General features: G+C 48.7%; 1 protein-coding gene across 6 annotated transcripts in view; it reads right to left on the reverse strand.

The window, feature by feature from the left end:
• Window positions 1-23,895, reverse strand: part of BCAR3 (BCAR3 adaptor protein, NSP family member) — a 163,071-nt gene that overhangs the window by 28,976 nt on the left and 110,200 nt on the right. For all 6 annotated transcript variants that reach the window (XM_045478338.1, XM_045478335.1, XM_045478334.1 and 3 more), the window contains 2 exons: window positions 3,072-3,200; window positions 116-558 (listed from right to left, as the gene is read on the reverse strand). In XM_045478338.1, the coding sequence (XP_045334294.1) occupies window positions 116-558; window positions 3,072-3,200 (572 nt within the window). The remainder of the gene's footprint in view (window positions 1-115; window positions 559-3,071; window positions 3,201-23,895) is intronic.

Raw genomic sequence — 23,895 nt, forward strand, 5'->3', positions numbered from 1 at the left:
CATCCTTTATTGTTCTTCCCTTCCCGCGTGAGCTCCTCAACTGGCTGACTAAGCCCAGGCGCGTCCAGAGTGTCCCTCGCGGTCCCAGCACCACCCCCATGAGGCCGTGACCCACCTGAGGAGGTTTCCCCTGGTCGAGCTCTGCTCCCGGGCCTGGAGGCCGCCCATGGTGAGGCTCAGCCTCTTGCCCACGTCGGACCTGCCCTCGGCCAGGCTGCCCTCCCGGGCCCGGCCTGGGGAGGTGCCGTAGCGCTCCTCCAGGCACCGCAGGGGCACCGTCCTGTTGATGGGCTGGAAGATGATGGCTCCGCTCTGCTGGGAGATGGGCCGGCGGTTGCCCACGTAGCAGCGCACCAGGCCAGGGATGGAGTCGAAGCTCTCCGTCTCAAACTGGTACTGCACGCGGCTGTAGGCCTCACTGAGCCGCAGGACCGTCCGGTGGATCTTGAAGTGCTGAGCGAGGTTCTTCCACTGACAGGTCAGGACAAAGTTTCCGGGGCTGGACAGAGAGTCACGAACCAGGAAGTCGCCATCTCGCTGCACGAGGTTTTCTGACACCTTTGGGACAAAATGGTGAGGGGTAGAAAAGGCAAGCGCACATTCATTCCTTCTAAGAGCTGCACCGCTCTCCACTTCTTTGGGCCAGCGGCGGACCACGGTATTGTGTCTCTTCTTGCTCAGTTGGCTCTTTATTTTTCCAACGTCAAATTCTTAGAAGGCCCATTCATTCGCTTAAGAACTACGTGCTGCCCACCTACTGTGTGCCAGGTACTACCGTAGGCACAGGGCTTACAGCAGTGAGTGAAGCAGAGTAGAGTCTCCACTGTCACGGAGCTCCTGTATCTAGTGGAGAGCTGCTACTTTGGTGAAGATAAACAAGCAGCAGGTATGGTATGTCCGATGTTGTAAAGTTAAGGAAAAAGTCAATCGGGAAGGGAGATAAGAAGTGCCTGGGAAGGGATGAGGGCCGTTCGTTGCAACAGGGTGATCAGGAGGGTGTCATGAGAAGATGACATTTAGGCAGACCCGAAGCAAGTAAAGTGACAGAATAAAACAAAACAGAAAATTCATGTCTAGGGAGTCTGATCCCTCCCCACCCCCAGCAAGGGGAGGAGGGAGTTTGGTCGGCATCTAGGAGCCTGGTGGATGGGGAGGAGAGGTCCACACGTTGGTGGAGGCCAGGCGCTGTGGAATCAGAGACCTGAGTGTGGTTCTGGGCACAGCACTCGCTGGAGAGCCTGTAGCAAAGTCAGGTCAGTGTCTCACGTCACAAAGTTATAGGGAGAATTATATATTTGCATACACAATATATGCAAAGCACTAGTACAGTGCCGAGAACGCAGTAGGTGCTCAAATATTATTAACTACGAGGATGCTGATCTCCACTGTGTTGCCAAAGGAAAATCTCTACTGTGTTGCAGATGGTCGTTCCTGTGGCCAGACTGCCTGGCTGTGCATTCTGGCTCTACTGAGTGACTTTGAACCAGGTACATAATCTCTTTGTGGCTCAGTTACATCACCTGTGGGACAGGGATAGTATCACCTACACAGTAGCTATGAAGATTTAAAGGAGTAGAGTGTCAGCTACAACTACCTTATTGTCACAGTGTTCAGTTATACAACCTGAAATGATGTATGACTGAAAATTTACACTCACTGTAAGTGGTAAACAAATTTTGTGATCACAAAAAAGAGAAGGACGGTGGTGACAGTCATCAGTTTTATAACCTTTGACATTTTTTCCAGGATATCCCAACATTGGAACAGTTAGAATAGCACGCTACCATGGTTACTTTAAAATTCCATCTTGGCCTTAAAAATTCATTTTCACACAGAAATTGCACTTCTTGGAATGGGGCCTGAGGAAATAATTATAGTGATAAACATAGTCGTTATCTTACAGGGTGTTGGTGAGGGTGCCCACTAAACAGCAGAGCACCATATGATGGACACACATACAGTGTAGAATGGTTTTATAACGATTTTATAACAGCAGAAAACTCCCAGGATATGTCATTAAATGAAGACAGTGGGCTGCAAAAGTATATGCAGTATGATCTCACACTTGCAAAGCCTCATAGGAGGCTTTATATCAAAATGTTCCCAGTGGTTACCTCCAGGTTGGAGAATTATGGGTGAGAGTTTTTAATTTTCTTCGTTTTACTCCCTGCATTTTCTACAATCAATTTTAAACTAAAAACAAAAAGTTAGAATAAGGATTATTTCTTTGATAGTGCTGAGGCATCTGCTACATCAAAAAAAAATATCACCATGTGCTGCCCTCCACACACCACCCCCCTCCTCCCCCACCGCCCCTTTCCTGTCATGTTGTCCTGGGTAAATGACTGGCCAGATCAGCTTCCAATAAAAACCCAAGAGAAATTCTACACCTTAATTCTGGACTTATATTTTTTCAATTTCTAAACTGTTTAGCAAAAAACCCACATTATTCACAGCTATCACCCAAATGATAGTCACACAGAGAACATCCTAGGCCAGGACGCTGTGGTCACTGGTATAATTCCTCTACCTGCCATCTCCAGGACAGGGGTCCAGGTAGGGGAGGGCTGGAGGGTAAATAGTTGCTGGCCCCACTAGGGTACTGGTGGCCCTGCTGCTCTGTGCCACTTGCCCTGATGATACTCTCTCTTCACCTGAAATTAAACTACTGTCTTAAAAGAGATGCAGGTTCAAAGGGTATGAGGCAGCTGGCAGCCGGCCATGAGTTCAATTATCTGAACCACAGGCTGGCCCCTCACCTCTCGGGGTCATCACCCTGCCGCCACTGCCTCCTGCCCGCTCTGGGTCTGTGGACCACAGGAACACCTGCCTTTCCTCCATCCCCTTCCCGGGCAGGTGGAGATGTACTGTGGGTTCCTGACCTCAGTTCTTCCCGGCGATCTCCTGGGAGATAGGCCCAAGTTCGGTTTCTGTGGGCTAGGGTGTTCTATCTGTTTTTGGCTAAACTGGGGCCAACTCTGACATGGCGTTGGAGGGTAAGCCGGCAGGGTTCTCAGCGTGCTGGTGTTTGAGAACGGCAGGGCGCGCCCTGGCAGGAAGAGAGCGGGTACCTGGCGGGGGATGCGTCCATGGTACCAGGCGTGGCTGCGCAGGTCTTCGCCGCTCAGCAGCAGCTCCTCCTCCAGCTCCTTCTTCAGCCTCTCAGGGGTCCTGTCCATGACGTGCCTCTCCTTGGAGAACTGCAACACAGGGGCAGTGGTGACCTCCCACCCTGCCCAGGTCGGCCAGGCCAGCCGGCTGGAGAGGCCCTCCCGCCTGCACTTGGCCGCTTGGCTAACCAACCCAGGATATGCCAAAAGCCCTGTTCAGGTAGGGGAGCCTGGATAATGATTACAATTAGCTGTGACCTTTCACTTCTCCAGCTGCGAGAATGTAGTGAAATTTTCACCTACACACCGGGACTGTGATGGGAGAGGGGGCCAAGATGTTCCTTTTATCAGTCGGCTCAGGTAGCAAAGACAAGGGGAGCTGGGCATTGGGCACCAGAGAGACATGTGTGGGGAAGGAGGCAAAAACGGGTCCTGAGAGCTTCCTCGTTGTGCTTGGGAACCATCCTCCCACGAAGCTGGGAAGGACAGCAGTCCTCAACTGACTCACAGCTCTGAGCCTGCAGGACACTGCTGCCCAAAGCGCAGTCCCCAGGCTGAGAGGGGCGGCCCTGAATTCTTTGCTACTGGCAAACTTCAATTCAGGAACTGAGTTAGCCTTTAGAAACTTTTAGAGCAATCGGACAGAAGAATTTTATGTCTCTCAAATCTAATAACGGAAGTCTGACTTTGGGTTGTTGTATGTCTTTTTCATTTCATTTTTCTAATATTTCATTTTTATGACAGGCTGGAAATTGAAACCTAAAAAAAAACTGGTCCCTCGCCTCGGATAGTTTGAGAATCACTGATCTAGGTCACTGCGCAGTGGCCAGGGCAGGAAGTCTGGGTGGGCAACACTGCCTCCAGGTCTAATTTAGAGTCCACGCCTACTTTCAACACGTGAACTGAACTTGGACACCTGCCCAGTTCCCAGCAAAACCCGGCTCAGGGATCACTGACTGAAGGTCATGGGAGCAGGAAAACCATGTCCCTTATGTTCTCCCAAGTTCCCCAGCTTGGCCTCAAAAGGATCACCCAATTATCTTCATCACGCTGCTCTGCACCTTAGCAAAGGAAGAGGCCCCAAATCCTTCTCCACCCAAGAAAAAGGAAACAGACTTGGGATTTTACACCCGGATTCTTATCCTCAAGTCTCTGTGAGCACGTTGGCCTAGGACGGCCCTGGCTGCAGGATGCAGGGCCGCTCTCAAAGTGGGGCTCTGGTTTACTAATTGTTTCCTTCTCCCACTCTCCTCCTCACAGCGCAGACACCTGCATCAAAGAGATGCCAACGCTGGCTGACCTAGATGCCCGCAGGCATTAGCAGTGATGTTTGCCATCGATCATTAATTATGTACGGGTACATGTGAAGACAGCTCACTGGAAAGACTTGAGTACAGAATGCAGATTGTCAACCAGGCCACATTGACTGGTAGTTTATTGTCTGTCTTGCTTCCCAGTAGATTTCAAGTTTCATGAGAGCAGAAACCCATCTGCCTTCTTCCCTACTGCCCTCCAGCAATGCCTGAACATATTAGGCACTCCACGTTCACCGAATGAGCAAATACCCCAAGGTGAGGCCTGTCTAGGCCTTTTCTTAGTTATGGAGCTTTTCCTCTTCAAATTATTTGAAGCTCCCTATCAGCTGAGCATGTGGCCACACAACTAAAGGATGTCATTCCTCAACTTCCCTCTCTTAATGTAGGCACGTGGCCACATGACCACATTCTGACCAAGGGAAGGTACAATGCCGCTTAGTGGGACTTCTAAACTGAAGAGGCAGTACTGTCTGGGACCTGAGGAGGGAGCCACGTCCTTCAAATGGGGGAGCAGAAGCCCCAGTGGGGTCAACACAACAGTCCCAGATTGCCCACCCCCAGGTCTTCCTTGTGGTCTTCTGTCTCGTGTAAGCCTGTTAGTTTGGTTGCTCCTGTCACTGGTAGCTGAACTAAAATCCTAACCGATACTGTGACCCTAGCCTCTCTTAGCCCCCCTGACAGTCTTTTTACACCCAAGCCTAAATCCTTGTGCTGTTGCCTGGGCCCACTTCTTCTTGGCCTGAGCTCTGAAAACATGGTCACCAGTAGCCATACCCTCTGTGTCACCCTCCGCTGAAACTGCACTCACCCAGATCCAATAAGCTGTTCCCATATTTCTCTTTACATTCTCCTTCCTTCCTGATGTCCAATACCCAGGCCACTTCCCGTTACCCCCTCTCTCCTTAGCATCGTTCATAAACAGCAAGATTTCTTAGCATTTTATAAACAAATCCTTCGCTCCAGATTTTGAGATAATCCTGCTTACATTTGTTACCAAAAATATAAACTCTGCTATCTTGTTACTTCTACTCTAATTCCTTAGAGGAAAACCACAGTTGTGGTTCTTCCCCCTGCTGTGGACTGTGGAGATGGGGCATGACAGGGCATTACAGGCAAGTACTGAGGGAGGAGAGGAAAGGAGGCCAGTAAGACTGACCCTCCCTGGAGACGGAACACCAGACTTCAAACACTATGCCCTTAAGCTCTTGCATAATTTGTGAAAAGTTAGGAGTTTACACAATTGACTGGATTCATGGTTTGGGGGTGGGGAGAGGGTGGGAGATAAGGAGGGTAGGAGAGGGAGGGATGGAGGGAGACAGATCCAGAGCTAGCAAACAATCTCAAGGAGTCTTCATCTCAAGCCAGTGACAGCTGTTTCTACTACATTACAAAGAGCCAGGTTGGCTTCTGGGAGCTTCTGCTTCAGCAGATGCTGTGGGCACCATGTCTCAAACGGCTAGCTGAACAAGGCAATTCAAAAGTCACCCCCATATGCCCATCCTCATGATTATTTGCGGGGGGGGGGGGGTGAATGCCTTCTAGAAATTTCACAACTCTTTTTAGTCACACAGATTACTGCAAATTTTATTATTTTTCCTAAGGGCCTATATTTTATGAGACTTGCCCTTACCAGCTATGATTGTGCCACTATACAGGAGTACTGTTATACTCATGGTTGGTGAGTGGTGACCATGTAGGAAAATCTGGCAAAATGTATCCATTTGTATATTTGAGAACACCGTGACTGATATTTGTGCTCCTTGGGGACCAAGAATGGTATTCTTCAGGGCGCCTGGGTGGCTTAGTTGGTTGAGCGTCCGACTCTTGGTTTCAGCTCAGGTCATGATCTCATAGTTTGTGAGATGGAGCTCCGCATCGGGCTGTGCACTGACAGCTCAGAGCCTGCTTGGGATTCTCCCTCCCTCTCTCTCTGCTCCTCCCTGGCTCATGAGCACTCTCTTTCTCAAAAATAAATAAGCTTTAAAAAAAAAGAAAGAAAAAAGAATGACATTCGTGCCTCACAGGAAATGTCACCCACCATGGGAGTGGGACATTTGGCAGAATTCTGTCAATTTACCCCAAACAACCAGAACATGTACCAACAGTGTACCCTTCCACTTAACTGCTGCCATGTGGAGGAAAGATGAGGTTCTGCCCCGAAATGCAGCCATTTCAGTTAAGTTTCTGGGTCTTTGGGGCCACCAAATAAACTCTAGCAATTTAGGGTAACACAGGAGTACCTCTGCCCTTGGCAATGGTTTTACCCCATCGGTGTGGCCACCCCTTTGAAGTTCTGACTGATTCCACTAGTGACCCAAGGATCCTCCTGGCCTGCCTTAGATTACATTCTGAGCAAAGTCCAAAAGAGATAAGTTCCTGCTCACACACAGTCACATGCACTGCTATCTCACGCACGGCCCAGCATTATGCATCATAGAGGGGCCGGAAGAATAAGTACAGGCCCCAGTAATCCAGTGGTTTCCAGTCTTGGGAAAGCACAGCCAAGCACATCATACTAATCTGTCCCAGTTCCTAGAGCCGTTTCTCCCAGTTCATACTTTCCAGCTCTTTCACATTCGTTTCTGCAGACGTCTTCTGAATTCAGTGTGCCTCAAAGACTGGCTGGACCCAAGTCATTCTCAAGTTTTCTGTTAGCATGGGATAGCGGGCATCTGTGACAGAGGGCATCATGACACCCCAGAGCAAGTACAATATATCTGGGCTCTTTCAGACAGTTTCCACTGAATGGAAATGCAGCACTCACTGGCCCTTTGGATTTTATGTTCTTCCACCACCAGCAAGAAAACTCCTGAACGATCAGTATCTCATAAAGATGCTATAAAAGTTATAAACAACCACATCATAGTAACACGACTTCTTCTCCATGCTCAGATTCTCTAGCTATTCGCCCCTGAATTTGAACTTCATTCCTAGAAGGCAGGTCTGATTCTTTGTTTCCAGAGCTTCTTATCTTAAGGAAAGGAGGTGGCAGAGGCTTGGCCCTGACTCGAGTTTTTCTGCTCCAGCGGGGGCTCCGGATCCCTCCATCCTGAGCTCCACCCTACACAGTAGCTGGGGTGTACCCTCCAGAAAAAGAGACACTCCCGGGTTTGGTTCAAGAACATTCTGCCCATGAGCTTTGCCAGGTTCATTCGAGCCACCACATCCACCCACGGCCGCCACGAGAGAAAGACGCCGGCAGGTCCCATGTCTCCTGTTCTGTGGCTTGCCTGAATTGCACCCACCAGAAATTTGAAGGGTTCTTTTGGGGGGACTCAGGGTATAAGAAAAGGTGCTATGTACACAAATTAAGTAGCAATGTGAGCAGTAAAGAAAGAAAGGGAGGGACGCTTAGTAACTACTATATCATGGTTTCCCACTCACATGGCTCCACTTCTAAAATTTCGTGTTCTCTCAGCCATTAGTTCTGGGGTCTGGGGTGAGGCGGGTAAACTGATAACTAAGGCAAATGCAGGGGGTGGAAGAGACCCAACGCTTGTCCACCCAAATTCAAGTTTAGTTAGAAAATTCCTAAGTTACCATAATTGTTGATTTTCAGGGGAATCTGAGTCTAGCTACATCTTTCTTACTGCCAGCATTTTAATAACCCTGATGTCAACAGATGTTACAGCACGGTGTTTAAGCATAGCCGGCCCTCGCCCTCCATCTACAGGCCACTGGCCGCTGACCGGCTGTGTGGCTTCGCTTCAATAACTTTACTGCTCTGCAGAAGCCTCAGGCTCCCGGTCTGCAGAGATGGGGCTAACAGTTTGTGATGGGGTGTTAGTAAGGATGAAAGGGATCCATATCCGTAAAGCACTTAGAACATAACCCAGGACACAGCACTGTTACCTGTTATGACAGACATATGAGAATGCTATTCATCTGGTTATATAAAAGGGACAGTTCACATCAGAGGTGTTTTCAGTCTGGTGCATGGATGTGTAGGGGTTGGGGGTTTGGGAGGAAAGCAGTGAAGGAAACCAGCCAGCTGCCTGCATGAATGTCCACAGGCTGCGTCGCACAGCCCGCCTGCCCCAGCACCTCTGGTCCGGTCACAACGCCAGAACCAGTCCCAGCTTGCTGCGGCCGGCTCCAAAAATCATGCCTATCACTCTGAATCTGGAATGAACATCTCTGCAGCCCCACACAGCCCCGGCAAGTCTGTTCTTGACAGGCTGGAATAGCCAGAGCCCGGATGGTTGGAAAACATATTCTGGACATGCTGAGCCAGTTCCACAGACGTGCTGGGAACCTTGATTAACACGGAAACCCAAATTTCAACAGTTTTCCCAGAAAGAAAAAGCTGTTCCAGCCCAGGAGGAAAGGAGCCCAGGGTCTCTTCTCCCAAGGGCTGCCTGACATTAGAGCCTGCATTTCAAATCAGGCACAACAATAGGACCCTGCCTCTTCGGAGGAGGTCTGTGTTCTTAAGCTTGGGGATGAGGGATGGTGTGCATGCAGTAAATTGTGGGAAAACCCCAGAGAAGGCACGACACTTATTTGTATGTAGGAGACAGTGGAGAGGATTAGAAAAAGATGTCATCTGCATTATAATTAATATTTATTTTACTCTGTCCCTCTCTCTAAGAAAACCTTCCTGGTTCCCACAGAATTTTAAATTGTGCAAATCACCAGGAAAGATCCTGTCCCTAGTCCCAGGGGCTAAAGGTAGAAAGGGAAAGACTGGAAAAGCACCATTTCATGGCCATTAGCAATCGTGACCAAGCAATCTGCCAAACTAATTGCCAGCGGGGGATGACACCCTGGTCCCTACCCTTAGGAGGGCACAGTCTCTTGGACGACCACACACAGAGAAACGGTTTAAACTCATCCCTCAGCTCTGGAGAAGCACTGCCTGGATCTTATTCCTGCCTTCCTGCTCTGGAGCCTGGCTGAGTTACTCTGCCTCGCTGTCCTTAGGTTTTCCCGTCAAAATGAGAAAAGTCACTGAAGCCCCATGCCGTGGGAGGGGCCGGGGGGGGGTAGGATGAGAGCATGGCGGGGGGGATCAGGATCGGACCCTGAAGATAAAACCTGAGAAGAGGAAGGATATTTGGGGCATTTGAGCTAAAAGCAGCTGGGTTTGGTCAGATGGAGGTTCTGGTTGAGGAGGTCTGAAGCAGGCAGAGGTTTTACACACACACACACACACTCCATCTTTTCTCCAAGCATGTGGTTCAGACCCCACCTTCCTGGGCATCATGGCTGACTGGCTGACCCAGCTAGAGTTAGTCCCAGGATTTTTCTAAGTGGAACTGAATGAAGAAGACTGAATGAAGACGTCATGAGGCTAGAAGCATAGTGGTGCTACACCTCATACTGACCCACCATGTGGAGCCAATTGGGTGGAGAATGAAATGAGTGTGCAAGGAGAAGAGGATCAGGAGATGGAAGGCGGGTCCCAGTGGTGCACACATCCCTAAGTCCCAGCTGACTCCATTAACCAGCAAAATCCCCTTGTGACCTAAGCTAGCTTGCCCTGGACTCTTGTCACATGTGCCAAAGGAGTCCTGATCCAGGAGGGCAGGATTGGATAGAGGGGAGTAGGACACTGGAGGCTGAGGGACTAAACCTTCACACTCTAGATGGAGAGAGTGTCACTGAAAATCTCTGGCTAGGAAGGCAACAGGTAAAAAAAAAATAAAAGATCCTTTTAGACAGAGTAATCCTGGTGCAGTAGGCAGAATGGCCAGGCCGGGGCTGGGGGCACAAGGCCAGTTCTGAGACTTGTGAAGTGTGCAGATGATGGACAAATCTCTATCGCAAGCCCATATGGTGGGTGCCAAGGCAGGGATACTGACCAGAATCCATTCTAGAACTTGGATGTCAGTATGAATAAATGGAATTCATCTCTGCAAAGCTTGTTTCTCTCCCCCTTTCCTAGTCACTGGCACCTCCTCTGTCCTCATCACCCAAACTCACCCTCACCCGAACCCCCAACACTGGCTTCTATCAGTCAAGAAATTCCTGATTCTATCCCTTACCGACACCCACTCTGATTCTATCCCTTACCGACACCCACTCTGATTCCGACTGAGATTGCTCTGTTCTGTTCTCCCAGAACTTCTGCAATGGCCTCATAACAATCTCCCTACCCTCATCTCTGGTCATACACCCTGCACTTATATGCCGCAGACTATCCCACACTCCTGGCTTGGAGACCTTAGTCAAGGGGTGCCCTAGCAAGGGCTGACATGAGGTCCAGAGTCTTTCTTAGCACCCCCACAAAAAACTTGATGGGCTCCTATGCCTGGTTTTTACTCTCCCAGGGCTCAGACCTGGTTCATGAGGGACACGGACCCTTTCATGCCCTATCCTCCCAGACCCCTCAGCTTTGAATGCCTTTCTTTTAACCCCAGTGAAGTGAACCACCACCTTTGCCATATACGGACACCGCATACCGGGATCCAGGTCTGAATTTGCTAGAAGGCCCAGTTCACAAGGGCTATGGATGGATGCCTATGTGAGGACCCCTTGTGGATATCTGCAAAATAACTGGTAGAGGCTTGACGGTGGGGGAGATGGGCCAGGGCACTGCCGTTTTGCAGTGGGGGTCTGTGAATCAGCAGTGACATACCTGCAGAGGTTCTAACGACGCAGGGGCTGGAGCCCAGGCTGGGCAATGGGGAGAAGAGGGAGGGGAGTTGGATGAGGCAGGCAGGGGCCTTGAAGGCCAAACTAAGCCAATCTGTTTTTATCTAAGCGGGGCAGGGAATCCACTAATGAATGCTGGGCAATGAGGCAGTACGGTCCGCGGGACACAAGCTCATTGAGGACAGAGGCCACGCCATATTTCCCTTTGGCTCCCAGAGCCTAGCCTCGTGCCTGGCACACAGCGGGTGCCCCGTAAACACTTACTGACTGGAGCCAAGCTTGCCTTCTTACCCTCTGTGTGGCAGCTTCCTGCCACTGGGTGGGGAGAAAAAGAACATTTGGAGGTTGCTCAAGAACAGGGAATCTTGGCCATCTTTCTAGACTTCGCTTAACTTGTTTCTGTATGCACCAAGCGAGTAAGAGTTCTCACTTCACAGGACGACCTGATCTAAGGCACATAGAGCGTCCGGCACCAGCACCGTGCCTGGCACACAGCGGGCGTTTGCTGGAAACAATGCAGAATCTGAACACCCTTTCAAAGAGGACTCTTGGCCGCAAAAATAGTAAGTTACTTCACTAAAGAGTTAAAAAAAAAAAAAAGAATTATAAAATCCATCAGAAGGTTTTAGAGGTATCTGGCCTTTGCGAATTTAGTTCTAATGGAACAAAAAAGTTAGGAGTTGGAACAACCAATTTCTATTCGTGCACAGGTTATTCTTTATTTCAGTTCTAAGTTGATAGTTTGGGGGTTCTGAATAGTGTTGAACAGTGGTTCCATCTGTGCATGTGACACTGACCACACGTGAGAAGGCACTTTCCCTGGTGGCAAGCACTTTGCAGGCCTGTATTAGCAAGTGTCCCTGGCTAGCTCCAGCTGGCTCAGCTGTCCACAGTACACGGGACAGAGTGACAGTGTGAGTGTGCAAGAAATTGTCACGTGCACAAGGCTGAGAAGTCCTGGAACAGAGATTATGTGTCCTTCAGGGCCTTGGATGTTTAGTCAAGGATGTTTTTTGTTGAATTTTTAAAACTGAGCTGATTTTCTAGCCATTCATTCTACGATCAAGGCTGGCAATTAACTTGCTTGAAATAAAAAAAAAAAAAAAGGAAGGGGGGCATCTGGGTGGCTCAGTCGGTTAAGGGTATGACTCTGGATTTCGGCTCAGGTCATGATCTCATGATTTGTGAGATCGAGCCCCAGGTCATTCTCTGTGCTGACAGTGTGGAGCCTGCTTGGGATTCTCTCTCTCCCTCTCTCTCTGCCCCTCCCCTCTGCTCACACATGTGTGCACTCTCTCTCTCTCTCTCTCAAAATAAATAAACTGAAAAAAAAGAAGAAAAAGAAAAAGGAAGAAGGGAATCTGTGCATGAAAAGAAGGGAAGGGGGAGAGAAAATGAAGAGAGAGGGAGGGAGGGAGCAAGCTTCTGGGCTATTCTATCCCAGTCAGGAGTATCAGGCCACAGCACCCAGAATGCTACCGGTTCTCAAAAGCTTCCTTTCTTCTGCCCTGGATGGTTTATTCAGTTGAGGGAGAGCTCAACAACAGTCCAGGCCTCTGATCAAGTGGCACCAAACCACTGCTCAGGTCACAGTTTTCTAGAAATCTCATCCAGATGATCACAACCAAAACTGTAAGTGCGACTGACGTTGTAGAGCATCATACCAAATTGGTCTATTTTCTGAGCAAAGACCGTGTCCTCCTGCGAGCTGGTGGGAAACCGCTCAGGAACGTGCCTTGAACAGCCACCAGGTGACCCAGGCTGGGACCATGCAGGAGTCCAAAACAACAGACCCTCATCTCGAACCCAGCCTGTGCTGCCTCGGAACCTGCATCATTGCAACCCCTAACAAAACCTGAACGTACAAGGACAAAGAGCTCCCACTCGGAAAAAAACATACACCGGATAACCACTGCGCAGAGCCTTCTGAAGCCTTTCTAAGTCTGCTACAGGACCACCTTGCAAGTAAATCTGCCTAACAATGAGATTCTTTGAAGATGTCAGAAACTCTGCCCCTTCAAGTCCCTACCCTGTGTTGAACTGCAAGCAGTGGACTAGTTTATAACCAAATTCCAAAGTATATCAAGGGCTTGTAGAGATCCAGTTGGTATTTTTACCATTGAACACCTGCATAAATTGATCATGAACCCACAGGATGAATAAATCCCAATCACTTCTGCCACTCTTAACTCTGCCCACAGGCCGAAAAATGAAAATCCAGTTCTCCCCAAGCTTTAAGCCCAGCAACATTTTGCAGGCTCCCTCAGATGTTTTCATCTGAGGTACAAGGGCAGGAGAGAAGGTAGCGTTTGAAGATAGTTAACCTTCAAGCCTCCATGTGAAACAATTTGTATACTGGCTTCTCTGCCACCTTTTATTGTCACTCACTGGCCTTATGGCTTGCCTAAAAATGTTTTATTATTACTCCAAAGGTAAATGAAGAAGGGCTTCAATTTACAGATGCAACTTTTCCTACTGGGCGCCAGGCTAGACAAATACAACTTCCGTGCTAATAACTGTGATTAAAGCCAAAAGCTTTAGTTATTAAATAAACCATTAACTTTGTAAATAAAAGTCCCAAGAGGGAAAAAACATGTCAAATTAAAATTTTGAATATCCTACTGGGTAGATAAAAGCCAATGGTGGCACGGGCAATTGGGCATTTCGGCCTGGTCCCCCCTGCAGGTGGACACACAAGTGGCCTGGCCGTGGGCTCCAGTACACAAACAGCACAGTGGCATTACATCCAAGCAGATGCCCTTCTGACATGGCAGAGAAAATTTCCATACTGATTGCAACGGATGCCTGGTGGATGGCAATCAAGTATCCCGAGGAAAGGTGCCTTGTTCGAATTCATACCAAGGTGCTCTCTGGCTAGAAGGGAGAGACCCCGAGCACCTTTTAAGTGTCGGGCTGTTGACAGTGGGGACCTCTGGTCTCACTTGGGTCCTGTGCCTCTGAGCCTGCTCCTTTCAATCCTCACATCAAAGCTCAGCGCAGCAGGCTCTGTAGGCAGTTCTGTCCACACACACTACACCCTCTCGGCTAAAGTGCTGCACAAACAGCCAGGAGGTTACTTTTAAATCAAGAGTCTGATAGCCACTGGAACACGGGGCCTCCGATTACCTCACCTTCTTGGCCAAAGTTCTGCAGGAACAATCAGGAGGTCAGTTGGAAATCAAGAGCTTGATAGTCACTGGAACACTGTGCCACCGATTAAACCCGAGGGCCTACTGAGCGCCCACTGTGCCACTTGGTGTCCTGGACTAGGTCTGACGGGAGACGCAGACGCGAGAAAGAACAGCTCCACGGCCTGACAGGGGTTACGGCCGCTTCGAGGGGACAAGACATCTTTAGAGAAAGTACAGCAAACAGCCACAAGCAGTTTTGCCGAAGGTCTCAGAGTTCTCTATCCTACCTGAAGTCAGCGAGGGCTTCTGGCCCCTTCTGAGAAAGGAATCGGTAGCAAAGATACCTCATAAAATGTCAGTGAGTTTTAGCATTCTGAAACACTTCAATTAATTTGATGTTAATTTTAAGTACCTTGATGACATACTTTCTCCTTTCCAAATCCTAGAAAGAATCTCATCTTCAGAAAAGATTCTGCAGATGGGTTTTGATGCCATTTTACCATTTTATAATTAAACCTGCATAATTTATCACACTCAACACCAGATTCTTACTCCAGTGCCATTAAAAACAGATTTGCAATTTGCTATTAAATTAAGATGCTTCATTTTCCTACTACCTGTGATTTTTCTTTTCACAGACAAATGATCATACGAGGCCCATCAGACCCTAGCACAGACAGGAAACTGACATCAAAATCCCCCAAGAGCCCAAATCCAAGAGATTTCATTTTATTCATTATCAAACCTTATCAAGTATTACAAAAAGAGGCTCATAAACCATAAATAGGAAAAATGAAGAGAACATCTGTGGAACTCCTTGTTTATCAAGGTTCTGAGAAGTTTCCAATAACATTTGGCTTTCCATGTGTGTGAATGAAAAAGACTAGTTTAATTTTACATTATGCACACTGGAGTCTTACCACAGCACACGCCCTAGGCGTAGCAGTAACTTGATCCCCCCAGGCTTACCTAATTGCATTAGGATTATTCTGATCGGTGTGCACAGCTCCCCTACATGTTCAATCCCTGTTACCTTTTATCACCCATCATTCTCTAGGCAAGGTCTCTACGCCTTTCCATCTCGCAGGATCATGAAGTTACTGCTTTTGATGCCTAGCTTTATTTTGATGGAACACCAAGGGACTGAATATTATTTTTCACAGAAGACCGATCAGTCTAAAAACTGCAGGAGGAATTGGAAGTTGGACCGAATGCAGCACACCCAACACCAACCCTCGCGGCTGCTCCCCTTCACAATAGTTACCTACACATGCGAGAAACTGCTCAACATGGTCATTACACCGTAAGAGCTCCTTTCCCAGCTACCTGCCTTGGTGGCTTTGCCCATCATGTTTCTACCCTCTTGACAAAGCATTATTTACCCATCACTCACTCAGTGCTCAGCTCCAAGGGGGTCTCGTCTTTCCCTGGGAAAAGATAAACTGAAACACAAATGAGATTTTCAACAAGCCATTTGTAGCCATTTGTTAGCCTCTTGCCCTGAAAGCTCTGGGGGTACCTTCCCCTCTGGATCTAATTTAGATGATGACTTCCTAGAGCAGCCTGGGAGGGGCAACATCCAAATCATCCCCACGAGGCAGCCCTGTTTTCTGATTCCTCCCAACGAGAAATCAGATTGCCACACTTAGGATGAAGGCTGAAAGTCCTTGCTTGCACTTAACCATTTAGTGGGTCAGTGGAATAAAAGGCTTCAAATGAAAAGTTGAGTACTAGGCGACCTATGCCACCCCCTCTGTAAACTGCTTTGCTCCCGTGAACCATGTCCTCAACTTCCGATACCACTTCTCTCTCTCACTAGGTTGGCACACAGGCTAAATGAGATAATGCAAGTGAAATATTAATCACTGAGTCTGGCAGCGAGATTTCATTCCATGAGAGCAGTGCTTTGTTAACATCTATGGGGAAAGGATAAACAGAGACTAACCCTGGCTAATAGGGCAGACCCCAAGGTGAGGGTTTGAAGACCAGCTGACCAAAGTTCAGAATGTGAGGAGCTCCAAATCGGAAATCTCTCCCACTGGTCATTCAACCTTGTTAATTCATCTTAACCCAAATTACGAGTGATCTGGTGGAAAATAGCTGTTCACCAAAATAGATGCCCTATTTGCTCTTCAATAAGAATATCAGAAAATCAGGGCGCCTGGGTCGGTTAAGCATCCGACTCGATTTTGGCTCAGGTCATGATCTCACGGTTTGTGGGTTTGAGCCCCACGTGAGTCTCCATGCTGACAGAGTAGGGTCTGCTTAGGATCCTCTCTCTCTCTCTCTCTCTCTCCCTCTCTCTCTGCTCCTCCCCTGCTCACAAGCATGTTCTCTCTCAAAAATAAATAAACTTGAAGAATATCAGAAAATCAAAACCAATTTAATTCAAATATAGTTGACCCTCAAACAGCACAGGTTAGAACTGTGTAGGTCCACTTATATGCAGATTTTGGGGGGCAAATACCATACAGTACTGTAAATGTATTTTCTCTTATGGTTTTTTTTAATAACATTTTTTCTCTAGCTTACTTTATTGTAAAGACACACTGTATAATACATATAACATATAAAATATGTGTTAATTGACTGTTTACGTTAGGCTCCCAGTCAACAGTAGGCTGTTGGCAGTTAATTTATGTGGACTTACACAGGGGATTGTTCAAGGTCAACTGTACCATCCTTTTATTTTATTGTTTTTAGAGAGGGAGAGAGAGCACGTGGGAGAGAGCACATGAGTAAAGGGGAGTGGGGAGTAGGGAGAGAGAGAGAGAGAATACGAGAGAATATCTTAAGCAGGCTCCATACTCACTGCACAGCCTGACTCGGGGCTTGATCCCATGACCCTAGGATCATGACCTGAGCCAAAATCAAGAGTCGGACATTCAACCGACTGAGCCACCCAGGTGCCCCTGTACCATCCTTTTCTCAATTCATCTTGAATGAATGAGACAATGAATGAATAAACAAAATGCATCATGACTGAAAGACACTAGGAGATCTAACTGGAGAGAAAAACAAGAAATGCCAAACACACACAGAGGAAAATCCAAAGAGTCAGAAACCCTTCCAGCGTGGGGTGTAGAATAGATGACCTTCCAAATTCTCTCTCTCCAAAAACATACCATGACTAATAACTGTCTCAGACATCTGCTTTGGGGTAAAGCAATCGTATGTCAGGGCTAAGTACACAGTAGGTTCTCAGTTAAACCAAACAATTCATCACAAGATGGGTTTTGGCCAAGCATTGACTCTACCACTTCCAACACAGAACTCACACGTCACTTTCTTATTATTATCTTTTTAGATGTTTATTTATTTTTGGAGCAAGAGAAACAGAGCGTGAGCAGGGGAGGGGCAGAGAGAAAGGGAGACACAGAATCCACAGCAGGCTCCAGGCACCCAGCTGTCAGCACAGAGCCTGACACGGGGCTCGAAGTCACGAACCACTGAGATCATGGCCTGAACCAAAGTCAGACGCTTAACTGACTGAGCCACCCAGGGGCCCCGACACACATCACTTTAAAGGTGTATTTTTCCAAGAGGAGCTCAAAGCACTCGACACCCACATATCTCGTTTAACAAGCTTTTGAGAAACACAATCACCATGCCAGATGTCATGGCAGAAACAGGAAAACAGCAGCTGAACTTGAGAGGAACAAGACACCTAAAAACAATGCAACTCAGATTCATCGGACATGAATCTGTACGATGCTCCCGGAGTTATATAGGCAGGAAGAAGATTTAGATCTCACAAGAGTCAACACCACCAAGGCCCTGAATGTTCGTGATTTGCTCAGACTTAGAGAATATTAGTTAGAATCCAAGTCTCCCAAAGTATATACAGCACTGGAAATGTTTAGTCCGTATAGAGCAGACCTAAAGGAAACATGAGGGCTGTGTGGAAATAGCTGAAGGCTTGGGCTACTGCCATCCCTAGATGATGGTCAAAGAGACTTGGTTCAACTCCCTAAGGAAACTCATCCAGCATCACCCCCCTACCCTCCCCCATATACTGTTCTATTTCTAGGTGTTCACTCATACCAACCAATTTGGTCTCAAAACAGACATGCCTACAATAATGGGAGGAAAAAATGCACCTGAAGGGCTGTCATGCCCGTTTAACTGCAGAATAAGGTAGACACTGCAGGTACACAGATTTTGACTCAAAGGAAAGAGAGACCTTTTAGCAATTAGAGTTGTTCCCATGTGGGAATGTAGCGCCTTAAGGGCACAGTACACGCCCCATGTCTAGAAAGGTCAAACATAAAGGTGAAATCACGTCCTATGAAGAAGTAGGGCAGGAAGACCAGTTAGGAAGCACAGTGCTGGTGGCAGAGTCAGGGAGCAAGAGGCCGATGAGAGCAATGTTGAGGAGTAAAATCTTAAGACATCTTGAGATGTGGAAGATGAATGGGAGAAGAGACACCGGAGCTCCTGGAAGATGCTGAGCCACCAACTCCCAACACAGAAGCACAGAGGGGGCAGGTTTGTGGAAGAGGACGCACAGCCTAAGATGCCCCTGCCCTGTCTGGATGGAGTGGCTCACCAGGCTGCGGGATCCAGGGGCTGTGAGAGAAGGGCTGGACTGGGCACGCACTGGAGAATCCTCAGAATGTGGGGTAGCCTATCTCAACTGCCACCTAAGAGATGGGGCGGTCGAGGGCGTATCAGAAGGGTTTTTAAGAGGCAGGCTAGAAAGAGAAACTGAAGATAATGTCTTGATCCTTTGGGGCTTCTGTAAGATAAATACCATATACTGGGTAGTTGAAACCGCAAACATGTACTTCTCCCAGTTCTGGACGCAAGTCCCGGAGCAAGGTGCTGGCAGGTTCAGTGCCTGGCCTGCTTCCGAGTTCTAGATAGCTCTCTTCTCACTGTGTCCTCACACAGCAGAGGGGCAGGAGAGCGCTCTTTTGTAAGAGCACTAATCCCATTCATAAGGGCTCCACCTACCACCTCCTAATATAGCACACCCGAGGTTAGGATTTCAACATGAATTTGGGGGTGGGGGGGGACACAAAGATTCAGTCTCTAGCAATAGGGTGGGAGCTCAGGAAGGGATGCTGGGAAAGATCCAGGAGAACAAGTAGAGTGCGGTGTCCTGGCGGTCAAGACTTTCAGGAAGGAAGAGCCAATAATGCCAAGTGCAGCAGAGTCCCAATAAAATCAGAATTGGACGGCATCCACCAGACTTGGCAAGGCTGCCGGTGGGGTGAAGGAGGCAGAGTGGCCACCGGGAAGTGAGAAAAACAGAGACCGTGTTAATCAGTTTTTGGGTGGAGGAAGACAGGGACCAAGAAATGAAGACATGGAAATAAGCAGTATTTTTAGAATGGGAAAGACTGGAGCATGCGTACAAACTCAGAGGAAAGTGTTGGTGGAGAGGGACAGACTGAAGGTCTCTGAGGAGAGGCCAATGGAGAGAGGTCTATGCAGAGGAGGTGGTCATGGGCACAGGTGGCAGGGCCAGCCTTGGTCAGGACACTTCATCCCCGGAGGAACTGAGGATCTGGAGCTGGATATAGTTGTGGCTTGTGGGGGTAGTAGTGGGGACGGAAAAATATTGTGCCCGATGGTCTTAACTGCTGCTGTGAAGAAACAAGATCCCGCGAGTGTGCAGAAAGGGCCAAAAGAGAAGGTGGAGGGAGGCAGACCCCAGGGGGCTGAGCAGGGACAAGCCGAGCCGATGGGAGGCTTTGAGGACGTGGGTCTGAGCTGGGGGAGGCGCTCCTCAAGCTCATGCTGCCCGCAAAAGGATCGAGCCCAGACCTCCCCCGCTCCCCACCCACACTGTTCACTGGCTCCCACTGCCCTGCACAATCCGCTCACCCACCACCTCTCTTTCCTCTGCTCTCAGCTTCGGCCAGGCGTCCCCCCAGGGTGTGATGCCCGCTCTCCTGCCTGTGCCCTTCTGCCCACTGCTGCTTTAGGAGCCGTTCAGTGTTACCTCCTCCTGAAGTTCCCTGACCCGGGGCTGCATTAACACCTCTGCCCAGGGTCTCACAACACGCCGGGTGTCACGCCTGCCCTGCACCTCCCATGCACGTTGGAGAGAGAGCCGCTTGCACTTTCATCTCCCCACCAGACATGGGAGCTCCTTCAGGGCAGGAGCTTGGATGGCCCCCCAGCACCCAGCAGGCCCTCGTATACAGGCAGGGTGTGGGGGGCGGGGATGTAGGTAGGAGGCTGGCTCACGGGTCTCTCAAATTCCATCTTATTAAGAAACTAGGATTCTAGCTTGTTGGTTGTCTGTGCATAACTGCTTTTGTAAAAGCACACGTGTTTCAGAGTGGACACCGGGGAGAGTTGTTCTCTATACAAACTAAAAGACTGATCATAGTTCTTTCATAAGCCAGAAAAATAAGCCATGACATTCTCATGGCCAGAGCCAGATTCCAACAGTAGCCCCTGGGGCTGTGGACACGCACTGGGAATCCAGACGAGGACAGAGATGCCGCAGTCCAAACCCACGAGGCGCTCCTCCCCTCCCCTCCCCTGCCAGGACAGCCCGAGTTTCCTCTGCTGGCCTGGAGACATCCAAAATATGCATCAGCTAAAAGGCCCCAGAGTGGTCTCTGACATCTTCAAACACAGCTACAGAGCCCTGGGCCTTCCACATACCCCAGACCCCTCACATGGTGTAGCAGGAAGGCCTCTGTGGCCCCAGCATGCAGACTCTCCAGCGCTCTCCCCAGTGTTTGGCACAGGCCCGCTTCTCTGTCGTCCTGGAGGTGCTGAACCCACTAACAGAATTTTCCCAGGGTCCCAGTCTCATTTCTGCTTCCCACCCACGTTTCTCCAACAAAAACAAGGCCTCGGCCAGGATCCAAGCTCCGGGGTCTGCGGAGAGGGGGTGCCGGGACCCAGCCGCTGTCAGCCATATCCTCCCTTCCCCTGATGCTGAAACCAGATCCCACAAGCTCCCAGATGCCAATGGAATGCATTTAGGTCTCTTTAAAAAAAAAAGCTGTGCTAGGCTTATTTTGGAGGGCAGGAGAGATAAATGAGCAACTAGCAGCCGCCCTGAGGAGGGGCTGAGTCACTTGGAAAGACACTTCCCGAGTGCCTTTTTCCACTTTGCACAGCTCGTGCTGATGGTGCATCAGCCCCACTGACTAAGGCAACCCAGGCCATCATCAACACCAGGATGGAAGACAAGTGCCCAAGCTGTCACGAGAGCAAACACACCATGGGACTGGCCACAGGGGAGGCAAGCAGGACCTTGGCTCTACCACACTCACTCTGACATAGGAAAGCAGTTTCCAATGCAAACAAGTTCCAGGAATCCAACCGTCTAGGGATGGGCAGATGGGACACCTCAGGCTGTACATGTGCATTCAGAGAGCTCCCAATACTTTTTCTAGGGGCATGGGAAATGACCGAAAGCAAAAACAAAACCTAAGAGTAGCAACAGCTCGATTCAAGCTCTTCCCGCTATAGAGCACTTGGTGGCTGCAAAGACGATCACATCTATGCGTGGGAAAGTATATGCTTAAATTCCACCGCCTTCTAACCATGACTTCTCATTGCCAAGACCAATGCCACCGGACTCAGTGACTGGTTAGCCGAGACTAAACAACTCATTTATGTACCGTCTCTATGCTCCAACCTCTCTGTTTAGGCTCCTTCAGAAACACAGCTATCCTGCTCTTGCAAGGGAACTCCCACCTCTTAGGTTCCCCTGGAGTGAAAATCACACAGACCTTCCCTCAGGAGTGGCCATTGGTAAGGAGGCAAATTTCAGCTCCTTTCCCCCGGCCTCCACACAAGAAAAATCAGAGACACAGGGACCAGAGTGGCGGTTTGTTCTTATTGCCAGTTCCAGAAATGGGATCGATTGTGCTTCTCACCAAATTCTTTCTGTGGTTCATGAGGGACCTAAAGGTGGTCCCACCCCGTCTGTAGGAGGATTACCTATTCTCTGAAAATTACCTCTGCACGCCCCACCCCCCGAAGCCTCTCCTGAAAACTGGGGTTCACACTATTCTTCCCCAACTGCATTGTAAACTGAAGTATTAATGTGCACACTGTCTTCTTGTTTTAGGTTTCAATGTTCTTAATGTGGTATCATAGAAGGGACATTGAAGGGCTTGAAGCCAGACAACCTGGTTTCTATCCTTGGTGCTCCATTGAATGATTCTGGGTAAGCAGTTTCTCCTCTGGGGGAAGGGGTAAACTATCACCCCGCCAACTCAAAGCACTCGTTTTGAGACTCCAGGAGGACAACTCACTTGTGTTCCTTGTGAAGGAACTTAGACCCTGGAAAGTCTTTTGGAAACATAATGAGATGACACTATGACCTAATGCTCCTGTGGTAAGTCCTTCAAAGCAGGGGCTCTCCCTCAACGGTCACTTTCCACCCCACCCTCCCGGTAGAGTGCTTACGCATGGATGGGCTATTACATTCAATGTTCAGGGACTTTTGGACTTGAACATGCCTCAGTAATGCTATGGATCGATAATATCTTCACTCCAAACTCTTTTTCACCAGGCATAAGCAAAATAGCCTTTCCTTTTCTCACCCAAGACCCACTGGTCTTTTGTGAAATGGCTGCCTTCTGTGAACCCCTTCAGGGATGTTAAGGTTGTGACCCTCAACATGGCTGGAACATCTCGTCTCTGGCCTCAACTCCACTGGGGCCAGCAAGGATTGCATATCCTTGATTCTCCTCTCCATTCTTGGCCCCCTGTTTCACTCTTTTCCAGGGCCTTGGTATGCAAGTCCACACGAGGCCCCTAAATACATTCTAAATTCCATCAAATCTCTGCAAGTAAGATTTTATTCCCTCAAAGCACCAGTGTGATTGGTCTCCTATGTAATGAAGGAGCTTTTATATTTTTAGTTTTCTTCCCATACAACAAACACTATTAATAACATTCTAGTTTCTCCAGAGATGATATGGATTAGACCAAATGGAAAGTTACCATGGCTACCAGAGTGTTATTTTTGGTATGAGAAATTCACGCCAAGGGAAGCAGCATACACGGTCAAGAACTGGAGCTTTATTTCCGCTTTGCTATCAGGCAATCAATCCCAATGTAATTTTGCAACCCTAATTGCAACAGAAACTAATTATGAGTGGCAAGACCCGAAAACCCTAATTAAAGTAGGAGTCAATAAAATAAAGCGATGCGGCATTATCACCGGAGCAACTCTGGCGGAAAGCACAGGAGGTAACCGCCCAAGCAAAACAGGACGGGAAGCACACTTCGAGGTTCAGTGGGGAGCCCTAAGTTGGGTCTGAAAGTGTCAGTTTCTGGTGAGTGAGCACATCAGGTCCCTTCCACAAAGATGCACCAAACTGGGAGCGAGGTGGGAAGCCTTGGGTAGAAAGGAGATGTTTCTACCATCAGTCAACCACCAGGAGTGGCAGTCACAGGGAGGCCAGGGAGGGAGAGCTGAAGAATGGCTAAATCAGGCTCACCCCATGTAATACTGTGGCCTTTCTGTGCAGGCCTCCGAGGACATAACTGCAAAGGAACTGGGGCATCCAAGCAGAATCTCATCACTTGGGCCCAGATATTTATGGGCTATTTCCTCACATATGAACCCTGAGCGGCACTTTTCTGAATTAGCAGAAGTTGCTTCTGGAAGGACTTCTATTAGAGTGAAAACCTACTGCCAATCCCTGAAGCGTATGGTCCCTTTGGGACCTCCTGGTCTATCTTTGACAGCTTTAAAATACTGTTAATGGCATGACTTCATCCACCCGACGCTAGAACGATCCATATTTAGGC

Source organism: Leopardus geoffroyi, chromosome C1, assembly GCF_018350155.1.
Source record: "Leopardus geoffroyi isolate Oge1 chromosome C1, O.geoffroyi_Oge1_pat1.0, whole genome shotgun sequence".
Lineage (NCBI taxonomy): Eukaryota > Metazoa > Chordata > Mammalia > Carnivora > Felidae > Leopardus > Leopardus geoffroyi.